The following is a 19,034-nucleotide window of genomic DNA, read 5'->3' on the forward strand; positions in this document are numbered from 1 at the left end:
TGGCAATGATTTGCAGACAGACAGGAAGTTCCTTCAGAGTCCGATCCTGCACACTTCAGTAAACTGTGAAAAACCTACACTGATTTACCCTCTTCCCACCCCTTAGCCCCTCCCTGGAGAGGCTCAAAATACGTTTTTCTCTTTTTACAGGTCTGGGCGAATTTCCACCAGTGCTTTGTTCCCGAATACCGTCGGGTGACCCTGATGATGATGGCGGTGTGGTTCACCATGTCCTTCAGGTGGGGCTAGTATAGCTTTATTGCATTTATTTATTTCATAAACGTCATATACCGCTTGATCATAGGGGGGAAAACCCTCAAAGCGGTTTACAAAGAATATGTAAAACAATAAAATGATCACTAAAAAAATTGGCAACAATAATTTAAACCATACAGAAAGTTAAAGCTGTGATAGAATACAGTGGTACCTCGGGTTACATACGCTTCAGGTTACAGACTCTGCTAACCCAGAAAGAGTGCTTCAGGTTAAGAACTTTGCTTCAGGATGAGAACAGAAATCGTGATCCGGTGGCACGGCAGCAGCAGGAGGCCCCATTAGCTAAAGTGGTGCTTCAGGTTAAGAACAGTTTCAGCTTAAGAACGGACCTCCAGAATGAATTAAGTACTTAACCTGAGGTAGCACTGTAGAAGAAGAAGAAGAAGAGTTTGGATTTGATACCCCGCTTTATCACTACTCGAAGGAGTCTCAAAGCGGCTAACAATCTCCTTTCCCTTCCTCCCCCACAACAAACACTCTGTGAGGTGAGTGGGGCTGAGAGACTTCAGAGAAGTGTGACTAGCCCAAGGTCACCCAGTAGCTGCACGTGGAGGAGCGGAGATGCGAACCCGGTTCACCAGATTACAAGTCTACCGCTCTTAACCACTACACTACACTGGCTCTGTAGACTAAAACATACACAGTGGTACCTTGGTTCTCAAACTTAATCCATTCTGGAAGTCCGTTCCAAAACTAAAGCATTCCAAAACCAAGGTGTGCTTTCCCATTGAAAGTAATGCAAAACGGATTAATCCATTCCAGACTTTTAAAAACAACCCCTAAAACAGCAATTTAACATGAATTTTACCATCTAACGAGACCACTGATCCATAAAAGGAAAGCAACAATCAATGTACTGTACTATAAAATAAATAAGACAGTATTGTAGATGATAAAAATTAGAATTAATTTCCCCCCCCTTACCTACACTGATGATGGTCATTGTTTGGATGGGGGGCTTTTATCCATTTCCACAGTCACACAATCAATCCATCAGTAGCTGAACTGGGTTCCACCCAGTCACAAAAACGTATTAACCGAAAAAGCCTCAAAAACCCAAAATAAATAGCAAAAGCAAAAGCGCCAAACTTAATCCGTTCCGGAAGACTGTTTGACTTCCAAAATGTTCGAAAACCAAGGCGCAGCTTCTGATTGGCGCAGGCTCCCTGGAAACAATAGCCAACAACTGCATTGGACGTTCAGTTTCTGAAAAACATTCGAAAACCGGAACACTTACTTCCGGGTTTTCGGCATTTGGGAACCAAAGTGTTTGAGTACCAAGGCGTTTGAGAACCAAGGCACCACTGTAATCCAGGTAGGGGTCATAGCTTTTTCAGCGCTGTGCCTGATAGCTCTATTCCTCTTTCAGCAAAATTGCTTCCTTCACCTCCTACCCCAATCTCTAGCTACAGTGGTAAAGTAAAGGGTAAAGGGACCCCTGATCATTAGGTCCAGTCGTGGCCGACTCTGGGGTCGCGGCACTCATCTCGCTTTATTGGCCGAGGGAGCCGGCGTACAGCTTCCAGGTCATGTGGCCAGCATGACTAAACCGCTTCTGGCGAACCAGAGCAGGGCACGGAAATGCCGTTTACCTTCCCGCCAGAGCGGTACCTATTTATCTACTTGCACTGGCATGCTTTCGAACTGCTAGGTTGGCAGGAGCTGGGACCGAGCAATGGAAGCTCACCCCGTCACAGGGATCTGAACCGCCGACCTTCTGATCGGCAAGTCCTAGGCTCTGTGGTTTAACCCACAACACCACCTACGTACCTCGGGTTAAGTACTTAATTCGTTCCGGAGGTCCGTTCTTAACCTGAAACTGTTCTTAACCTGAAGCATCACTTTAGCTAATGGGGCCTCCTGCTGCCGCCGCGCCGCCAGTGCATGATTTCTGTTCTCATCCTGAAGCAAAGTTCTTAACCCGAGGTACTATTTCTGGGTTAGTGGAGTCTGTAACCTGAAGCGTATGTAACCCGAGGTACCACTGTACTCTAATTCCCCCCCTGTTAAAGCCCACTTACCCTGCGAAACAACCCCCTTGAATTCTGGGGTTGCACAGCTATGATTATAGGCTTTGATACCCGCAACTTCCCACCTCGCTAACTCGCCTGCAAGCTCATTAGCAGGTGAATATCCAGCTGCTGCAACAGTTAAACACGGAGCTGATATTTAATTTATGCAACGAGGACTGCCGTGCGGCCAGAATCAAAGGCTACCAATTTGTGCAGCGGTGTAAGGAGAATATTTTTAATATTTTTTTTATGTTTTCCCCCTTTTCTTCCAAAAGCCCGTAACCACCAAGCTCATTTGCTGATATGACTCAGGGGGATGGAAGAGAGAAAGAGAAGGAGAGAGAATGAAAAAGGCAGCGTCATGAGCCGCCGTTCCATGACTGATCTCCAGGCAGCTCTCGTTAATTGGAGCTGTCAGTGAAATAATTTTCAAAGAGGAAATAATTGCAAACGGCTCGTGAATCAGTCATGGCTGGAGGCTGGCGATTTGGTTTGCAGGTGTGCGGGGGGGAAGCTTCCTTGGCTGTCGGTCCGTTCAAAGCTTAACGAATCGACACCCTCGTTAACGAAACTGGCTTTCTCTGCTCCCTATCTCCATCAGCGACAGGATTGTATGATATGCCTCTGAGCATGTGCAGGGATTGTTTTACGCAGTTGATCTAACAGAGCAGAACTGTGTTATTTCTGGCTGCAGGTGGGGTGTGTGTTGTCTAAGGAAATCGGAAAGCTGCCTTATAGCAAATCAGACCAATTAGTCCATTAATTAGTCTGGTGGTTCCCAAGGTGGGTGGTACTGCCCCCTGGTGGGCTGCAAGATTACTTAAAGGTAAAGGCAAAGGGACCCCTGACCGTTAGGTCCAGTCGTGGCTGACTCTGGGGTTGCGGCGCTCATCTCGCTTTATTGGCCGAGGGAGCCGGCGTACCGCTTCCGGGTCATGTGCCCAGCAGGACTAAGCCGCTTCTGGCGAACCAGAGCAGCGCACGGAAACGCTGTTTAGCTTTCCACTGAAGTGGTACCTATTTATCTACTTGCACTTTGACGTGCTTTCGAACTGCTAGGTTGGCAGGAGCAGGGACCAAGCAATGGGAGCTCACCCCGTCGTGGGGATTCGAACCGCCGACCTTCTGATCGGCAAGCTCTAGGCTCTGTGGTTTAACCCACAGCACAAGGGAGAGGCATTGGAGGTCTAAATAACCATCAGATTATTTGAGAAGCTGGTATCACTGGCTCAAGCTGGTCAGTTTTGTCGAATTAACTGAATAGCTTTAATAAGATTTGGAATAAGTGTTTCAATTAATTTGTCACCATTTTGAATTTTATTGTGTTACTACCTTCCTTAGTAGGGGATGTGAGTGGTGCTGTGGGTTAAACCACAGAGCCTAGGGCTTGCTGATCAGAAGGTTAGTGGTTCGAATCGCACGACGGGGTGAGCTCCCATTGTTTGGTCCCTGCTCCTGCCAACCTAGCAGTTTGAAAGCACTCCAGTGCAAGTAGATAAATAGGTACCGCTCCAGCGGGAAGGTAAACAGTTTTTCCGTGCGCTGCTCTGGTTCGCCAGAAGCGGCTTAGTCATGCTGGCCACATGACCCGGAAGCTGTACGCCGGCTCCCTCGGCCAATAAAGCGAGATGAGCGCCGCAACCCCAGAGTCAGTCACAACTGGAACTAATGGTCAGGGGTCCCTTTACCTTTACATTCCTTAGTGGGTTGTGGAAACCGCTATCCTGAATAATGTTTTTTGGTAGCGTAGGGAGCACCGGGGGTGAGTTTGTGGGCTAGAGGTGGTGTGGCTTCTCAGAGTTTGCCAGTCCAGAACTACCTAAATTGTATGGAATTTTTTTTCATTTCATGCTGCTACAGCAGCAAGAATGTTACTTGCTTAAAATTGGAAAGAGGAGGAAGTCCCATCAAAGGAAGAATGGATACAAAAAGTTATGGAATATGCAGAAATGGTGAAACTTACTGGAAGAATAAGAAATCAAGATAACAAACTTTTTATAAAAGAATGGAAATGGTTTATTGAATATTTGCAGATAAATTGTAAACAGATCAAACCATTAGCAGGATTACTGTAACAACCTGCAGTTTCACAACAGTATATATTTACAGTAGGTAATTAAATGAGCAAGTGGAATGAATCTGGATATGCAGAAGATATTAAAATATATATATATATATACTGCAGAAAGAGGGGGAAGGAAGTCTAATTTTGAAATGTTAAATTGATTGTAGAACTAATGAAATGTATAAACTTGAAATTTAAAAAAAACCCACCTTTAAAAACACCAAAAAATTGCCGGCCCCTGAATTAGTCTTGCAACTGGACACAAAACCCCCAACCAACATCGGGGATTTTATAGGGGGGTCTCTGAACTGTGATCAGAAACAAACTGGTGCAAATAACTATTAAGTGCTACGGGATCTTCTCTGCATAGAACGCTTGTGACTCAGTCTGACTCAAGTCTCCAGAGATTTCCCTTCTGTCTGAGTCCTCCCCCTCCTAACTCTTTCCCCCCCTTCCTCCGGCAGTTACTACGGTCTGACCGTCTGGTTCCCAGACATGATCAAGCACCTCCAGAACATCGAGTATGCCTCTCGCACCAAGGTGTTCAACAACGAGTCTGTGCGCCACATCACCTTCAACTTCACGCTGGAGAACCAAATCCACACCCGCAGCGAGTATTTCAACGACAAGTAGGTGGCCGCTCTCTCTTGCTCTTCGAAATGTGGCAACCCTACCATATGATAGGCTCTGGTTCGCCAGGCGGGTCATGACCGAGACCATTGGGAGTTTGTTCCTTGTTGGTTGGTTCTGCGCAAGAACGGGGCCTTCTCAGTGTTGGCCCCCGTCTCTACCATTTGTGGAATGCTTTCTGCTGGGAAACACGCCTAGCACCAAGATGGTTATCTTTTAATGCCAGGGTAATACCTTTCTGTTTTGGTGGTTACACTACCCTCGACGGTGGTGCTCAGCTTTCAGTGGGGCGGGGTTATGACTTGTCCTTATCGTATCCTTGGATGAGAATTTTAGGGATAGAATCATACAACTGTAGAGTTGGAAGAGACCATGAGGGTCATCTAGTCCAGGGGTCAGCAAGCTTTTTCAGCAGGGGGCCAGTCCACTGTCCCTCAGACCTTGTGGGGGGCCAGACTATATTTTGAAAAAAAATATGAACGAATTCCTATGCCCCACAAATAACCCAAAGATGCATTTAATAATAATAATAATAATAATAATAATAATAATAATAATAATAATAATAATTTATACCCCGCACATCTGTGGCTGGGTTTCCCCAGCCACTCTGGGCAGCTTCCAACAGAATATTAAAATACAATGACATATTAAACATTAAAAGCTTCCCTAGGCAGAGCTGCCTTCAGATGTCTCCTAAAAGTCTGGTAGTTGTTTTTCTCTTTGACATCTGGTGGGAGGGTGCCACTACTGAGAAGGCCCTCTGCCTGGTTCCCTGTAATTTTAAATAAAAGCACACATTCTACTCATGTAAGAACACCAGGCAGGCCCCACAAATAACCCAGAGATGCATTTTAAATAAAAGGACACATTCTACTCATGTAAAAACACGCTGATTCCTGGACCATCCGTGGGCCATTGGGCTGGATCTGGCCCCTGGGCCTTCGTTTGCCTACCCTTGATCTAGTCCAAGCCCTGGCAATGCAGCAATCTTTCACTCGACTCAAACCCATAACCTCTCTGTTTCACGACAGGTTTATAAGCCTCAAAATGAAGTCTGTGTCCTTCATCGACTCCTTGTTCGAAGAATGTTACTTTGAGGACATCACATCTAGCAATACGTTCTTCAAGAACTGCACCTTCATCTCTACCGTCTTCTACAACACGGGTAAAGTCTGAGGCCGCCGCGTGCCAAAAAAGCAAACGAAAACCTTTAAAAAATATTTTCTTTTTCCAATTTTTCAAATGTCCCTACGATGAAAATTACATCTGAACAAAAAATATATATATCCTAGTGCTCCTTCCTATTCTATGGTTAAGTCAGGCCACCTCCTGGTAGGACCAGTTGCTTAAGTGAGTTCCCTTTTATTCTTTTATACATTGTGGAAGCCCATGTAGAACCACAGGACTGTACAGTAGGAAGGGACACCAAGAATCATCTAGTCTGACCCCCCTGCAGTTCATTTAATAAATAAAAATAAAATAACCCTCTGTCTGTCTCCTCTTGACCCACAGACCTCTTTGAGTACAAGTTCATCAACAGCCGGATCATCAACAGCACCTTTCTCCACAACAAAGAAGGCTGCCAGCTGGACTTCAGCGATGACAATAATGCCTACATGATTTATTTTGTCAGTTTCCTGGGCACTCTCGCCGTGCTGCCAGGGAATATAGTCTCCGCGCTCCTGATGGACAAAATCGGGCGACTTCGGATGCTGGGTAAGGGTTAGAGGTAGTCCTGTCACCATTGGCAGATGAAAGAGATATAAAAATAATAATAAATTTTTATTTATACCCCACCCTTCCTGGTTCAAAAACCAGGCTCAGGGCGGCTAACAACAAATTTAAGACACTTAATTATAAAAGCAGCATAAAATACAGTATAAAAACATGAATAACAATAAAATTCAAAAATCAGTTTAGGGGAAATACACATTATATAATCCCCAGGGCTAGCTGGCTGAATTGGTCCTTCTTGGGCCAGCGAGGAGACCAGGGGAGAATTAGCTGTGGGGTCTCAGAGCAGGTGATCTTCATAAAAGGGGAGTGGGAGGGAAGAGAAGGGAAATAAAAGATCAGGCTGAATTCAAATTAAAGGCCAGGCGGAAAGAGGCCCGGCGGAAGGAGGTTAAATCCTGAAGGGCCCTAGTCTCATGGGACAGAGCATTCCACCAGGTCGGGGCCATCACTGAAAAGGCCCTGGCCCCGGTGGAGGATAGTCTGACTTCCTTAGGGCCCGGGACCTCTAAACTATGGTTATTCATGGACCTTAAGGTCCTCTGGGGGGCAGACCAGGAGAGGCGGTCCCGTAGATACGAGGGCCCTAAGCCACAAAGGGCTTTAAAGGTCAAGACCAGCACCTTGAACCCAAGCCTATATTCCACTGGGAGCCAGTGCAACTGGTAAAGCACTGGGTGAATATGCTCCCATGGCAGGGACCCCGTGAGGAGCCTCACTGCAGCATTCTGCAGCCGCTGGAGTTTCTGGGACAGTTTCAATAGCACAGCGAAGGCGGCTCCTAATGTCAATAGGCAGGGAGTTCCACAGTGTACCTGCTGCCACACTAAAAGATTGAGTTCCTACAAATGAGAAATGGGTGTTGTGTAGCACCTCTAGAAGTCCCACTTATGTCGGTCGCAAGTGCTTGAGGTGTATGGCAATCTTGCAGGCAAACTTTCCCCAAGTTGTTAAAGGCTTTATATACGGATAGGAATGTCCTGTCTGGAAATTTCCCACCTAATTACTGGGGAAAAGGCACCGGTCAGATCATGGGATATTGATGGCCAAAACAGACCATGCCTTAGTGTGTCTGTCTTATTATTTTTTTGCCAGCTGCAGGGACCCCAGATCCAGACCATGATTGTGGCATGAGTAAGAGGCGAGAGCTAAGTCCTTTGTGCTGCTTTCCTGTTGAAAACTGCTCCCCCACACTCTGAATTTTAAGTTGCTCCATGAGTGTAAATGACAGGTTCTTTTCAGGAGCAAAGGAGGAGGGCGTTTTCTTTAAGAAAAGGGCACGGGGGGGGGGGGGGAATGATTGCCCCAGCTCTGAGCTGCAATTCTGATCTAAACTCAGACTCTGCTCAGTTCTTGCACGGCACACAAAATGCAGCTCAGTCGCTAGAGCGTGAGACTCTTGTGGGTTCAAGCCCCACGTTGGGCAAAAACAGGGGTCTGCAAACTTTTTCAGCAGGGGGCCAGTCCACTGTCCCTCAGACCTTGTGGGGGGCCGGACTATATTTTTTGGGGGGAAATGAACTACCATATTTTTTGCTCTATAAGACTCACTTTTTCCCTCCTAAAAAGTAAGGGGAAATGTATGTGCGTCTTATGGAGCGAATGCAGACTGCGCAGCCATCGCAGAAGCCAGAACAGCAAGAGGGATCGCTGCTTTCACTGCGCAGCAATCCCTCTTGCTGTTCTGGCTTCTGAGATCCAGAATATTTTTTTTCTTGTTTTCCTCCTCTACAAACTAGGTGCGTCCTGTGGTCTGGTGCGTTTTATAGAGCGAAAAATATGGTAATTCCTACGCCCCACAAATAACCCAGAGATGCATTTTAAATAAAAGGACACATTCTACTCATGTAAAAACATGACCGTCCGCGGACCAGATTTAGAAGGCGATTGGGCTGCATCCGGCCCCCGGGCCTTAGTTTGCCTACCCATGAGCAAAAAGACCCCAGCACTGCAGCGGGTTGGACTAGATGACCCCCGGGGCCCCTTCCGCCTCTACGATTCTATGATTCTTTGCAGTGCATTTTGGTGCAAAGAAAGGTTTCGGAAGGGCAGGGAATCTATGGCTTTGTGGCCCTTTTGACTTTTGTGCTAATTAGCCTCGTTCGTTAGTGTTTCCCCCATGAAAGAGCCCGTGTGATTTGCTTAAAAGACCCTACTAGGCAACAGGGCTGCATTTTCATTTGTGTGAATAGTTGCTGATTTTGAATGAATGAGTAACGAAGCTTCTGGAGAAATAGGAACCAAATTGCTGCGTGGGCAGGATTTCTGATGAACAGTTTATATCGTGCGAGGGTTGGCATCGTGGCACCTGGGAGCCCTCCGCCCGCCCCCCCTTGAGGTCTCCCCCAAATTCTCTGAGCTCCTCCACCTCTTTGGACATGAGCTAGTGAGGGTGTTGACCTTTCTTCTCCCTTGAAAAGCACATAGAGCTGAAAAAGTGATGCTTTTCCAGGCACAGGTTAAGTCTACTGCATCTAACTGTTACCCAGATACCTTGGGAAATTAATGAGTGTGTGTGCGAGAGAGAGAGCATAGCTGTCAACTTTTCCCGTAGTGACATGGGTGGCGCTGTGGGTTAAACCACAGAGCCTAGGACTTGCCGATCAGAAGATCGGTGGTTCGAATCCCCGTGATGGGGTGAGCTCCCGTTGCTCGGTCCCTGCTCCTGCCAACCTAGCAGTTCGAGAGCACGTCAAAGTGCAAGTAGATAAATAGGTACCACTCCGGTGGGAAGGTAAACGGCGTTTCCGTGTGCTGCTCTGGTTCGCCAGAAGCGGCTTACTCATGCTGGCCACATGACTGACCGTTAGGTCCAGTCGTGACCGACTCTGGGGTTGTGGCACTCATCTCGCTTTATTGGCCAAGGGAGCCGGCGTACAGCTTCTGGGTCATGTGGCCAGCATGACTAAGCCGCTTCTGGTGGACCAGAGCAGCGCATAGAAATGCTATTTACCTTCCCGCTGCAGCAGTACCTATTTATCTACTTCCACTTGAATGTGCTTTCAAACTGCTAGGTTGGCAGGAGCAGAGACCGATCAACGGGAACTCACCCCGTCACGGGGATTCGAACCGCCGACCTTCTGATCAGCAAGTCCTAGGCTCTGTGGTTTAACCCACAGCGCCACCCACGTCCCACCCATTAATCAACACTATTGCAGAAACTCTTATTTTTAGCAGTACTCAAAAGGCTGCCAGTAATACCGAGCCCTCCTCTGGGTTTTGAACCTTGCCCCCCATGAGGTCTAGAAGCTTGTTTGACGATTCCTAAGAGATCGGCTTCTGCGATAGATGCAGAGGGCAATGGGTGCAGTCAGACATGGGTAACCTTGAATTAGGACTATCCCATTGACTCCTGTCTCTTCCCTCCCCCCCCCCTCCAATCTTCTCCCCGACGCATCCAGCCGGGTCGAGTGTCATGTCCTGCGTGAGCTGCTTCTTTCTGTCATTCGGGAACAGCGAGTCCGCCATGATTGCCCTGCTCTGCCTATTTGGTGGGGTCAGCATAGCTTCGTGGAATGCCCTGGACGTCCTCACGGTCGAGCTCTACCCATCAGATAGAAGGTAAGCCATGCCTCCCCCTCTTCACAGAAATCCCAGTTCTTAGCCTACCAGAGTTGTAGGGGTCTGCGCTTGGGTGGTGGCCAAAGGTGATTTCTGCAGCAGAGACCCCGCCTTCACCATCCTGGAGCCGACCAATCGGCATGAAAGGGGAGCATTCCTAGCCAATGAGAAGAAGCCCTCTTTCCCTTTGTGCTGATTGGAGCCAACCAGAGGGAAAGGAGGCGGGTCAGCCACTGAGGGTTGGCTCCTAGGGTCATCCTGCAGAAGGTGGGCAGGAGTGTGCTGGGTCCGGGGGTAACCCGTGAAACACGGTCCAGGACCAGTCCAGAAACCGCAGGTTCCGCTAGGAGTCAGTCCGACAGGGCAAGGCAGGAAACCAGGCAAGGACAGGTGAAGGATCTAGCATACAGCAACGTTGCTCCCACAACCTGGGGCGGGGTCTGACAGCCTTTTACCTCTGTCAGGGTAACGGCTGGTCCTGATCCCCCGGTGACTCACCTCCCAGTTTCGCCCGAAGGCGAGCACTCCTCCTGCGAGTACTCAGGTCTCTCCTCCTCTCAGACCTCAGTCTCTCCAGGTCAGGAGATATCGGTGGGTTACTAGACCCAGAGGCCGCCTCAGCCTCCCCTGACCCAACCGGTAGTGGAGCAGCTGTAAGTGATGGCCCAGCTGAAGACAACAAGGTGATCCCTGCATCTGGAGCCAGGGCAGGCTCAGGCCCCTGACTCAGCCCAGCTGGTGTTTGTTGCAGGGGAACCTGTGAAGACTGGGACTCTTCAGGATCAGGCCCCAGACTTGGTTCAGATGGTGCCTGAGGCAAAGGGTCCGGTGCGGACTGAGACTCCTCTGGTTCTGAGTCTGAGTCCCAGGCCATCACAAGGAGGAAACACAGAGGAGGAAATTGTACTGGAAGGTCCAAAATCTCTAAGGTGCAGAGGTTTCTGGCAGGGTGTCCATTTGCAGAGGGCGTTTCTTCACTACAGGGTTGGGGAACCCGGAGGATAATCCTGGCCCTTGAGGCCATTTCCCCGAAATCATAACTCACCAGCTGACATCCCTTGCAATCATTATCTGACCAGCGGGTGATGGGTGCTGCAATCCAGAACATTTGGGAGGAGTTGGACTTCACTAAATGACCCTTGCGGTCCCTTTGAACTCCACGATTGTACAAAGCAGGGGGACGTTGTCCTTGTAAAGTGTGTCACGGATCTTTCTTTGGGCTCCTGTGAATTCAGATGCCGCCGCAAACCTTCCTGTTGCGAATCAAGAATTTCGCTTAAAAGAACCCCCAGATCCCAAGTTGATAGTCCTCATGGTTTACAAGGACAACAATGTATATGATTTTTCGGGGATGGAGTCAGGAGGGTTCAGAAGCACTGCCTGAATGCTTCTGCGGTGCCAGAACTATGGGAGCTGTCTAGATTGCAAAGGACTCTAGAGGTGGCCCAAAGCGGTTAATTGCATCCCTCCCTGCATTGCAACATCTTAAAAAAGAAAGTGTAAAATCCAAATCTCATGACGGTGCAGTCCTGTCCCTCCCCTCCCAGCGCCCCCAATGTCCTTTCAGGGATAAACACTTTGCAGGGGGGAAGCGAGAGGCTGCCTAGCATTGGAAATGAGGGCAAGCTGAGAAAAAGTGACGCATCCAGCTTGCCAGTCACACGCCAGCCCAGGCTGCCCGCAGGGACCTTGGCAGCACAGGAGAGGAGGAGGAGGGGGAAGAGAGAGGGGAAGAGAGAGAGAGAAAGGCAGGACGAATGGTTCCTGGAGAGGAGCAGAAACCCAGAGCTGCGTTTCTTCGGTGGGAGGAGAGAGAGGGGGGCGAAAGCTTAGAGGTCGGGTCACAGAGGTTGAGGTCCGTTTCGAAGCAGGAGCACAAACAGGCTTTGCAAAACAGAGCAGATGTAATGAAATCAGCAAGACGTGTTGATTTTCTTGATTATTTATTAGTAAGAATATATACGCTGCTGGGAGGTAGCAAAAAAACTGAAATCGAAGGCTTACAAAATACAGTTAACGTTAAGAACTTACCCGTATTTTTCGCTCTATAAGACGCACCAGACCACAAGACACACCTGGTTTTTGGAGGAGGAAAACAAGAAAAAAAATATTCTGAATCTCAGAAGCCAGAACAACAAGAAGGATCTCTGTGCAGTGAAAGCAGCGATCCCTCTTGCTGTTCTGGCTTCTGGGATAGCTGCGCAGCCTGCGTTCGCTCCATAAGACGCGCACACATTTCCCCTTACTTTTTAGGAGGGGAAAAGTGAGTCTTATAGAGCAAAAAATACGGTAATTCGTTCTGGAGGTCCATTCTTAACCAAACCACCGCGCGATTTCTGTTCTCATCCTGAAGCAAAGTTCTTAACCCAAGGTACTATTTCTGGGTTAGTGGAGTCGGTAACCTGAAGCGTTTGTAACCCAAGGTACCACTGTATAGATCAAGTTGTTGTTGTTGTTGTTTTAAATGCCCTTCCTCCTCCCTCTTCCGTTTCTTCTTTCTATCATCATAATCATCATCATCAACAACAACAACAACACCCCCCCCCCCAGTGATCTCTAGCATAGCTGTCAACTTACAGATTTGAAAATAAGGGACCAGCAGCCTCGTCTCGCTTTATTGGCCGAGGGAGCCGGCGTACAGCATGACTATGTGGCCAGCATGTGGCCAGCATGACTATGCCGCTTCTGGCGAAACCAAAGCAGTGCACGGAAACGCCGTTTACCTTCCCGCCAGAGCGGTACCTATTTATCTACTTGCACTTTGACGTGCTTTTGAACTGCTAGGTTGGCAGGAGCAGGGACCGAGCAACGGGAGCTCACCCCGTCGCGGGGATTCGAACCGCCGACCTTCTGATAATAAAATTATTATTATTTCTTCCTTTGCTTCTAGGACGACCGCTTTCGGCTTCCTCAATGCCCTGTGCAAACTGGCCGCTGTCCTGGGCATCAGCATCTTCACGTCCTTTGTGGGCATCACGAAAGCGGTGCCCATCCTTCTGGCCTCAGCGGCGCTGGCTGTGGGGAGCTCCCTGGCCCTCAAGCTGCCGGAGACACGGGGGCAGGTGCTGCAGTGAGCGTGCGTCCGTGCGAGCGTGTGAAAAAGAGAGAGAGAGATTCGCACTCGGCCCTCTTATGCGCCTGCCCCGTCTCACTTGCCAGGGGAGGGGGGCAAGTGGCAGATCTAGAGTTGTAGACACTGTGACTGTCTTGTCGTACCATTTCAACCGGGGGGGAAACACCAACCGTGGTCCGGGCTTTCGCCCGCAGACAAATCTCACCCCCCGGCCCTTCTCCCCAATTTCCTCTTGTGGTTATCGGTGTACGTGTGAATCCTCACCCCCCCTCCGCCCACCCCAAAAACCACCCCAACGAAATAGCAGGGGGACCGGACGAGGCACAAAGTCGCCTCTCTCTCTCTTTCTCTCTCTCTGTCTCTCTGCGCAAAAGAGATGCAGACGGGTCAGAGGTCAAACATCGGGGGGCGGCGTGACCCCCCCTCCTGAACCCATGGCATTTCAGGGTGTGTGACCCCCCCCCTGCAAACCACTTCGCCAATCCAAGCTGGGGTATGTGTGCATGTGTGTCCAACTATCTGGTAGAGGACATGTGACGATGTTTTACACCAATGTGTAAGCTTGTACAAAACAGTAAATCTCACAGATCTCGGGTGTGTCAACGTGCTCCCAACGTCCCCTTTTCCTTTCATCTCCTTCTTCTTTTTTTATTTTTTAAAAAAGGGGTTCTCAAGAGGCACGCTTTTGTGTCTCGGTGCACACCCATCCCACCTGTGTGTGTGTGTGTGTGTGTATACAGCGGGGGGAGACAAACAAAACAACCTCCCCCAAATCGTAGCGTCCGTTTCTGGGTGTGTAAAACTAGTGTCAGTTCGGGTGTGTGATTTCGTTTAGCTTGACGTTTCAGGGCTCCGGATGGGGCTGGTGCCGCTGCGGGAAGGGCGGAAGAGCCTTTGGGTTTCTGGGTGCGGTGCCAAATAGGCCCTGCCGTCCCGCAAACCGGGCTTCGCTCTTGGGAGCCTCTCTGTACATTCATTGCGGATCTGTGTCATTGGCTGCTGGTGGATCTGTTGGGACTTGAGTCAGCTGCCATAATTCCGAGCCAGGGGCCTTTGGCCCATCTAGTCCAGTGTTGCCAACACTGACTGACAGCAGCGGCGCTCCGGGGGTGTCAGGTCTGGTCCAGGCCTACCTGGAGATTGGAGCCTGGGTCTTTCGGGGTTCTCCTCCACTGAGATTGCCCCCGCCCTTCCCCAAGATATAGGAACATATGAAGCTGCCATATACTATTGGCCCACTAAATTAGTATTGTCCGCTCTGACTGACAGCCGCCCTGCAGGATTTCAGGCAGGGGGTCGCTCAGCCCTCCCTGGAGAGATGCCTTCAAAGGGTGGAAGCTGGGACTTTCTGCTTGCAAGGCCAAGCTATTGTTGTAAACAAAAATTGCCCTTTTCCCTTATGGGGTATCCAAGAGCCCATATAGAGTTCCCTATTGGTAGGAGAAAATAACAGAGGCCAACCAGAGAATAGTGAGAAGCAAAGCAGCTAGTAAGCTTTATTGCTCTGTTGCAACAGGGTGCTCCCCTCACCCGCAGGAGAGGAGGAGGAACCCAGAAAAATGGCGTGCAAGGCCTTATAAAGACTTTTGAAATTGCCACCCTGTCAATCAAGACCACCCCCAGAAGCATCATACATACATCACAGAAGGGGTGTAACCTAAGACCACCCCTCAGGTACATCATACCTACATCACAGAAAAGGCGGTCTTAAAACAGAAATTTGAATGTTGTTTTTCTCCTGTCTGACACGTTACTTGATTGGATTGCCTGGGGAGCCTGGCCAGTCTTTTGTAATGATAAATACTTAGTTCCTGGGCCAGGTCACAGGCTCACACCCTATTCATATCTTAAATGTGCCCTTAAGACAGGATTTGTGAGGAAAGAGACAATGGGAGGTTTCCCACTTTGACCTTGCAGAGAAAACATTTGCTCAGTTTAGGAATCAAAATGGTTCCAGGTTGGTCTTCCTGTGCTGATCTATGTATGTGCTTGGTTGGTACACTTATGAACATTACCATATATCTAAGACCATAAAAGTCCTATCACAATATTATGGCCCTTTCCCCAGAGATGGTGACAACAAAGTACCACCAGTCTAATTGGAGAGCTTGCCTTTTGCTTGGTTGGTCTCGTTTCCTATCTAGACGGAAGAACTTCCCATCTTCTGGCCCAGACCTTTGGAACATCTCGCCCCATGGTTGACTGCCACCAACTACTCTCAGATGAGGGACGTGTATTCATGTGACTTTGATTTTATGTGGGTCCCAAGACAAATTAAGATGCTGCAGTGCCAGTTGGTAGAAACCACAGAGGATATACACAAAGTACCAAATGTGGTGACAGTAATAATAATGCAACAAAACACCACCACCACAAACTAGCTTATAAGTATAAAACCCAATTTATTAGAATAATAACTAGAATAGAGATAGACTTGTAACCATTCAAGCAACAAACATACTATAAGGTGCCATGTGCTAAACAAAGCCTGGAGATACTGTAAACATGGAGTGGATAAATGTACAACTGTGTCTTAACAAGTTACAGGTGCAATAAACGTTATACAGACTGGATAAATGAACCGTTCAACAAGTAGCGTTAAGTCGAACAGCTTTGAAAACAAAGCTTCGTATTCTCCAGTGTGCTACCCTTGCCATTGTGGTGGCACGGGGTTGCCGTTCTGTGATTGGACTCATGCTACTTGTTGAACGGTTCATTTATTCAGTCTGTACAACGTTTATTTATTTTTTTAAAAATAATATTTATTAGACGTTACAGAAGGGGGGGGGGAAAGAACAATAAAAGATTTAACAAACAATACATCAAAAACAAAAACAAAAACAAAAAATCATTACATCAAAACAACAACAAAAACAAAGACATTTAAAGAACACATCTAATATTTCCATATCTTTTTCTTTCATTTACTTGTTTCATCGACCTCCTCACACCTCCCTTTTTTGTATTCTAGTTCAATTAACTATTTCAGCAAATCCTTCCCATCTTTCTCAATTTTTGTTCTATACTTTATCTTAACACAATCTAACTTTACATTTTCCACTTTGGCCCATTAACAATCAGTTTTTGCTTAATTCTTTATGACATTTCTACTAAAACCATATAACTTCACTCCAGCATTCTACTAACATCAGTCTGTATAACGTTTATTGCACCTGTAACTTGTTAAGAAGGCTTGCGGGTGGCGCTGTTGGTTAAACCACAGAGCCTAGGACTTGCTGATCAGAAGGTCGGCGGTTTGAATCCCTGCGACAGGGTGAGCTCCCGTTGCTCGGTCCCAGCTTCTGCCAACCTAGCAGTTCAAAAGCATGTCAAAGTGCAAATAGATAAATAGGTACCGCTCCGGCGGGAAGGTAAACGGTGTTTCCGTGCGCTGCTCTGGTTCGCCAGAAGCGGCTTAGTCATGCTGGCCACATGACCCGGAAGCTGTACGCCAGCTCCCTCGGCCAATAAAGCGAGATGAGCGCCACAATCCCAGAGTCGGTCAAGACTGGACCTAATGGTCAGGGGTCCCTTTACCTTTTGATCTTTACATGTGCAATAAACATTATACAGCCTGGATAAATGAACCGTTCAACAAGTAGTCCACTTGCTTTGTGTTTCCAACTCAAGACCTATTGAAGAACATCTCATCCAGTTCAGTCTTTGAAAAACAGTTTTGAAAAACTTTTCCATATTCCACATGTAACTTGTTAAGATACAGTTGTACATTTATCCACTCCATGTTTACAGTATCTCCAGGCTTTGTTTTGCACATGGCACTTATAGTATGTTTGTTGCTTGAATGGTTACAAGTCTATCTCTATTCTAGTTATGATTCAAGTAAATTTGGTTTTATACTTATAAGCCAGTTTGTGGTGGTGTTTTGTTGGAAACCACAGAGGGGCAAGACTATTGCTCCTGCGCTCAGCTCCCACTTGTCTGCGGTGAGAACTGAATGCTGGACTAGACGGGCCACTGGCCTGATCCTGCAAGCTCTTCTAATAGTTTTAGATGTTCCCCATCCCTGCCTTCGCATCTCCACTCAGGGGCCTCATTGGGAGCTGGGGGCCAGGACTCTTAACACAAACAGAGAGATTCTTAGCCCTATATTTCACGACCAAGAGGAAAGGTGGGAGAATCGCCGTTCCAATTTAACGTTTGTGGACCAAAAACTGCCCAGCAAAGCACATTTTAACTCAGCAGGATAGAGAATCCGGTCTTCTCGTTCATTCCAATCTCTCTCTTTTTAGTAAGCGGTGTGGTTTTTTTCCCCTTTGGAGAAAAAATACCAGAAGTGGCGAGGATCTGCTGGACTCTCAGCCTTCAGCCAGCATGACCAATGGTGGGAGCCGGAGTCCCAACAACCCCTGGCTCACACTGTGGAATTATCCATTTAGGATAATTCTGGTTCCCCAGTTCCCCAGGAGGGAGAGGGCTAATACTTTTTTAGGCGTGACGTGAGAGTTGGTCAGTAGTCTGGGGGGAAGCACAGAGGAACCCTGTGCCATAAATGAAGCACTAAGTCAAACTCAGCATCTTCAAAGGTCCAGGTGTCATTCCCCTTTGTCACCTGGCCCCCGGCAGCTGCAATACCCCCCTCTGGCCAGCTGGAGGGGGTGGCGCTAAAGCACAAACGGTCTTTCCCTCTGGCTGCAGCAGAATAGGGAGTTTCCGAGACACACACAAACCCTCAGCCCTTAAGTTATCTGAATATAGAGAGGGAGCCTGCATAATATCAATAGGCAGGGAGTTCCACTGGTTAAGCGGTGCCCTGCTGAAGCCACGCCTCCTTGCAACGTTGAACGACAACTAATAAATTTACATGCAACCTAACTTTTCCTCTCCTCCTTTCTGAATCTTGACGCCTCTGGAATAAGGTCTTGTTTTAAGCAGCTGCTTTTGGGAAGAAACAGATCCACACGGGAAGTATTTATCAATCAAAGCACACGCCCCTCCTTTGCGCCTTTCCCCAAAATTGTGACGCTTCCCTCCCCCCCAACCCTTCGGTCTCTCTCCATCCTTTACAGTGTAGCTGGTCTTTAAAAAACAAAAAAACAAAAACCCCACATCCAAACCATACGTAGTTCTCTCTGTATGCAAAATAAAATCAAAAAAATGACAAAAAACCTTGTGTTGTGGTTTTAGCTGTTTTTAGATGTTTGTAAAAGAACAATTGAGAAGAAAAAAAAATCAGGAAAAAAATAATAATAGTCATTAACTTCAGTTGTCGTCTCCGGGTTGTTTCATTTTGTATTAATAAAAAAAAAATATAAAAGATAAAAAAACAGAAGCCAAGAATGACGACGAGATGAGACGGTTGTTTTAAATGCCGCGTCGAGAAATAAATATTCCTAAAGGTGCTGCGGATGATGATGATGATTTAAGGTTTTAAAAAATAAAAGAGGTGGTGTGTGCAGAGTTTTTGATCGCTAGGGAAAGGATTTAAATATATGTAAGTCTGGCTCTGGCCCTACACATGAATCTTCCCCCCCCTCTGGAATTATGAACTCATAGTAAAAAAAAGTAAAAAAAAAAATCTATGTAAAAATGAAAAAATAAAATAAAAGATTGAAAAAACGGTGATTGTGCGTGTTTCAGTTGTTGAGTTTTTCCTTTTCGTTATTCTGTTGGGGATGTGCAAAGAAATTCGGGTATAATGAAAAGTTCATAGAATTATAGT

At 47.5% G+C, this 19,034-nt stretch overlaps 2 protein-coding genes and 1 long non-coding RNA gene across 3 annotated transcripts in view; 2 read left to right on the forward strand and 1 right to left on the reverse strand.

Annotated features, from left to right (window-relative positions):
- Positions 1-14,007, forward strand: part of SV2A (synaptic vesicle glycoprotein 2A) — a 48,475-nt gene extending 34,468 nt beyond the window's left edge. The window contains exons 8-13 of the mRNA XM_083416543.1: positions 151-239; positions 4,818-4,982; positions 6,018-6,151; positions 6,499-6,702; positions 10,122-10,281; positions 13,172-14,007. Of these exons, the coding sequence (XP_083272669.1) occupies positions 151-239; positions 4,818-4,982; positions 6,018-6,151; positions 6,499-6,702; positions 10,122-10,281; positions 13,172-13,355 (936 nt within the window). The 3' untranslated portion in view covers positions 13,356-14,007. The remainder of the gene's footprint in view (positions 1-150; positions 240-4,817; positions 4,983-6,017; positions 6,152-6,498; positions 6,703-10,121; positions 10,282-13,171) is intronic.
- The window catches only part of LOC310666130 (intelectin-like protein), an 814,635-nt gene that overhangs the window by 615,770 nt on the left and 179,831 nt on the right, over positions 1-19,034 (forward strand). The window lies entirely within an intron of this gene.
- Positions 1-19,034, reverse strand: part of LOC310666253 — a 278,050-nt gene that overhangs the window by 60,332 nt on the left and 198,684 nt on the right. The gene's annotated exons all lie outside the window — the stretch shown is intronic.

The sequence above is a fragment of the Podarcis tiliguerta genome (genome assembly GCF_965153285.1).
Source record: "Podarcis tiliguerta genome assembly, chromosome: 16".
Taxonomy (NCBI): domain Eukaryota; kingdom Metazoa; phylum Chordata; class Lepidosauria; order Squamata; family Lacertidae; genus Podarcis; species Podarcis tiliguerta.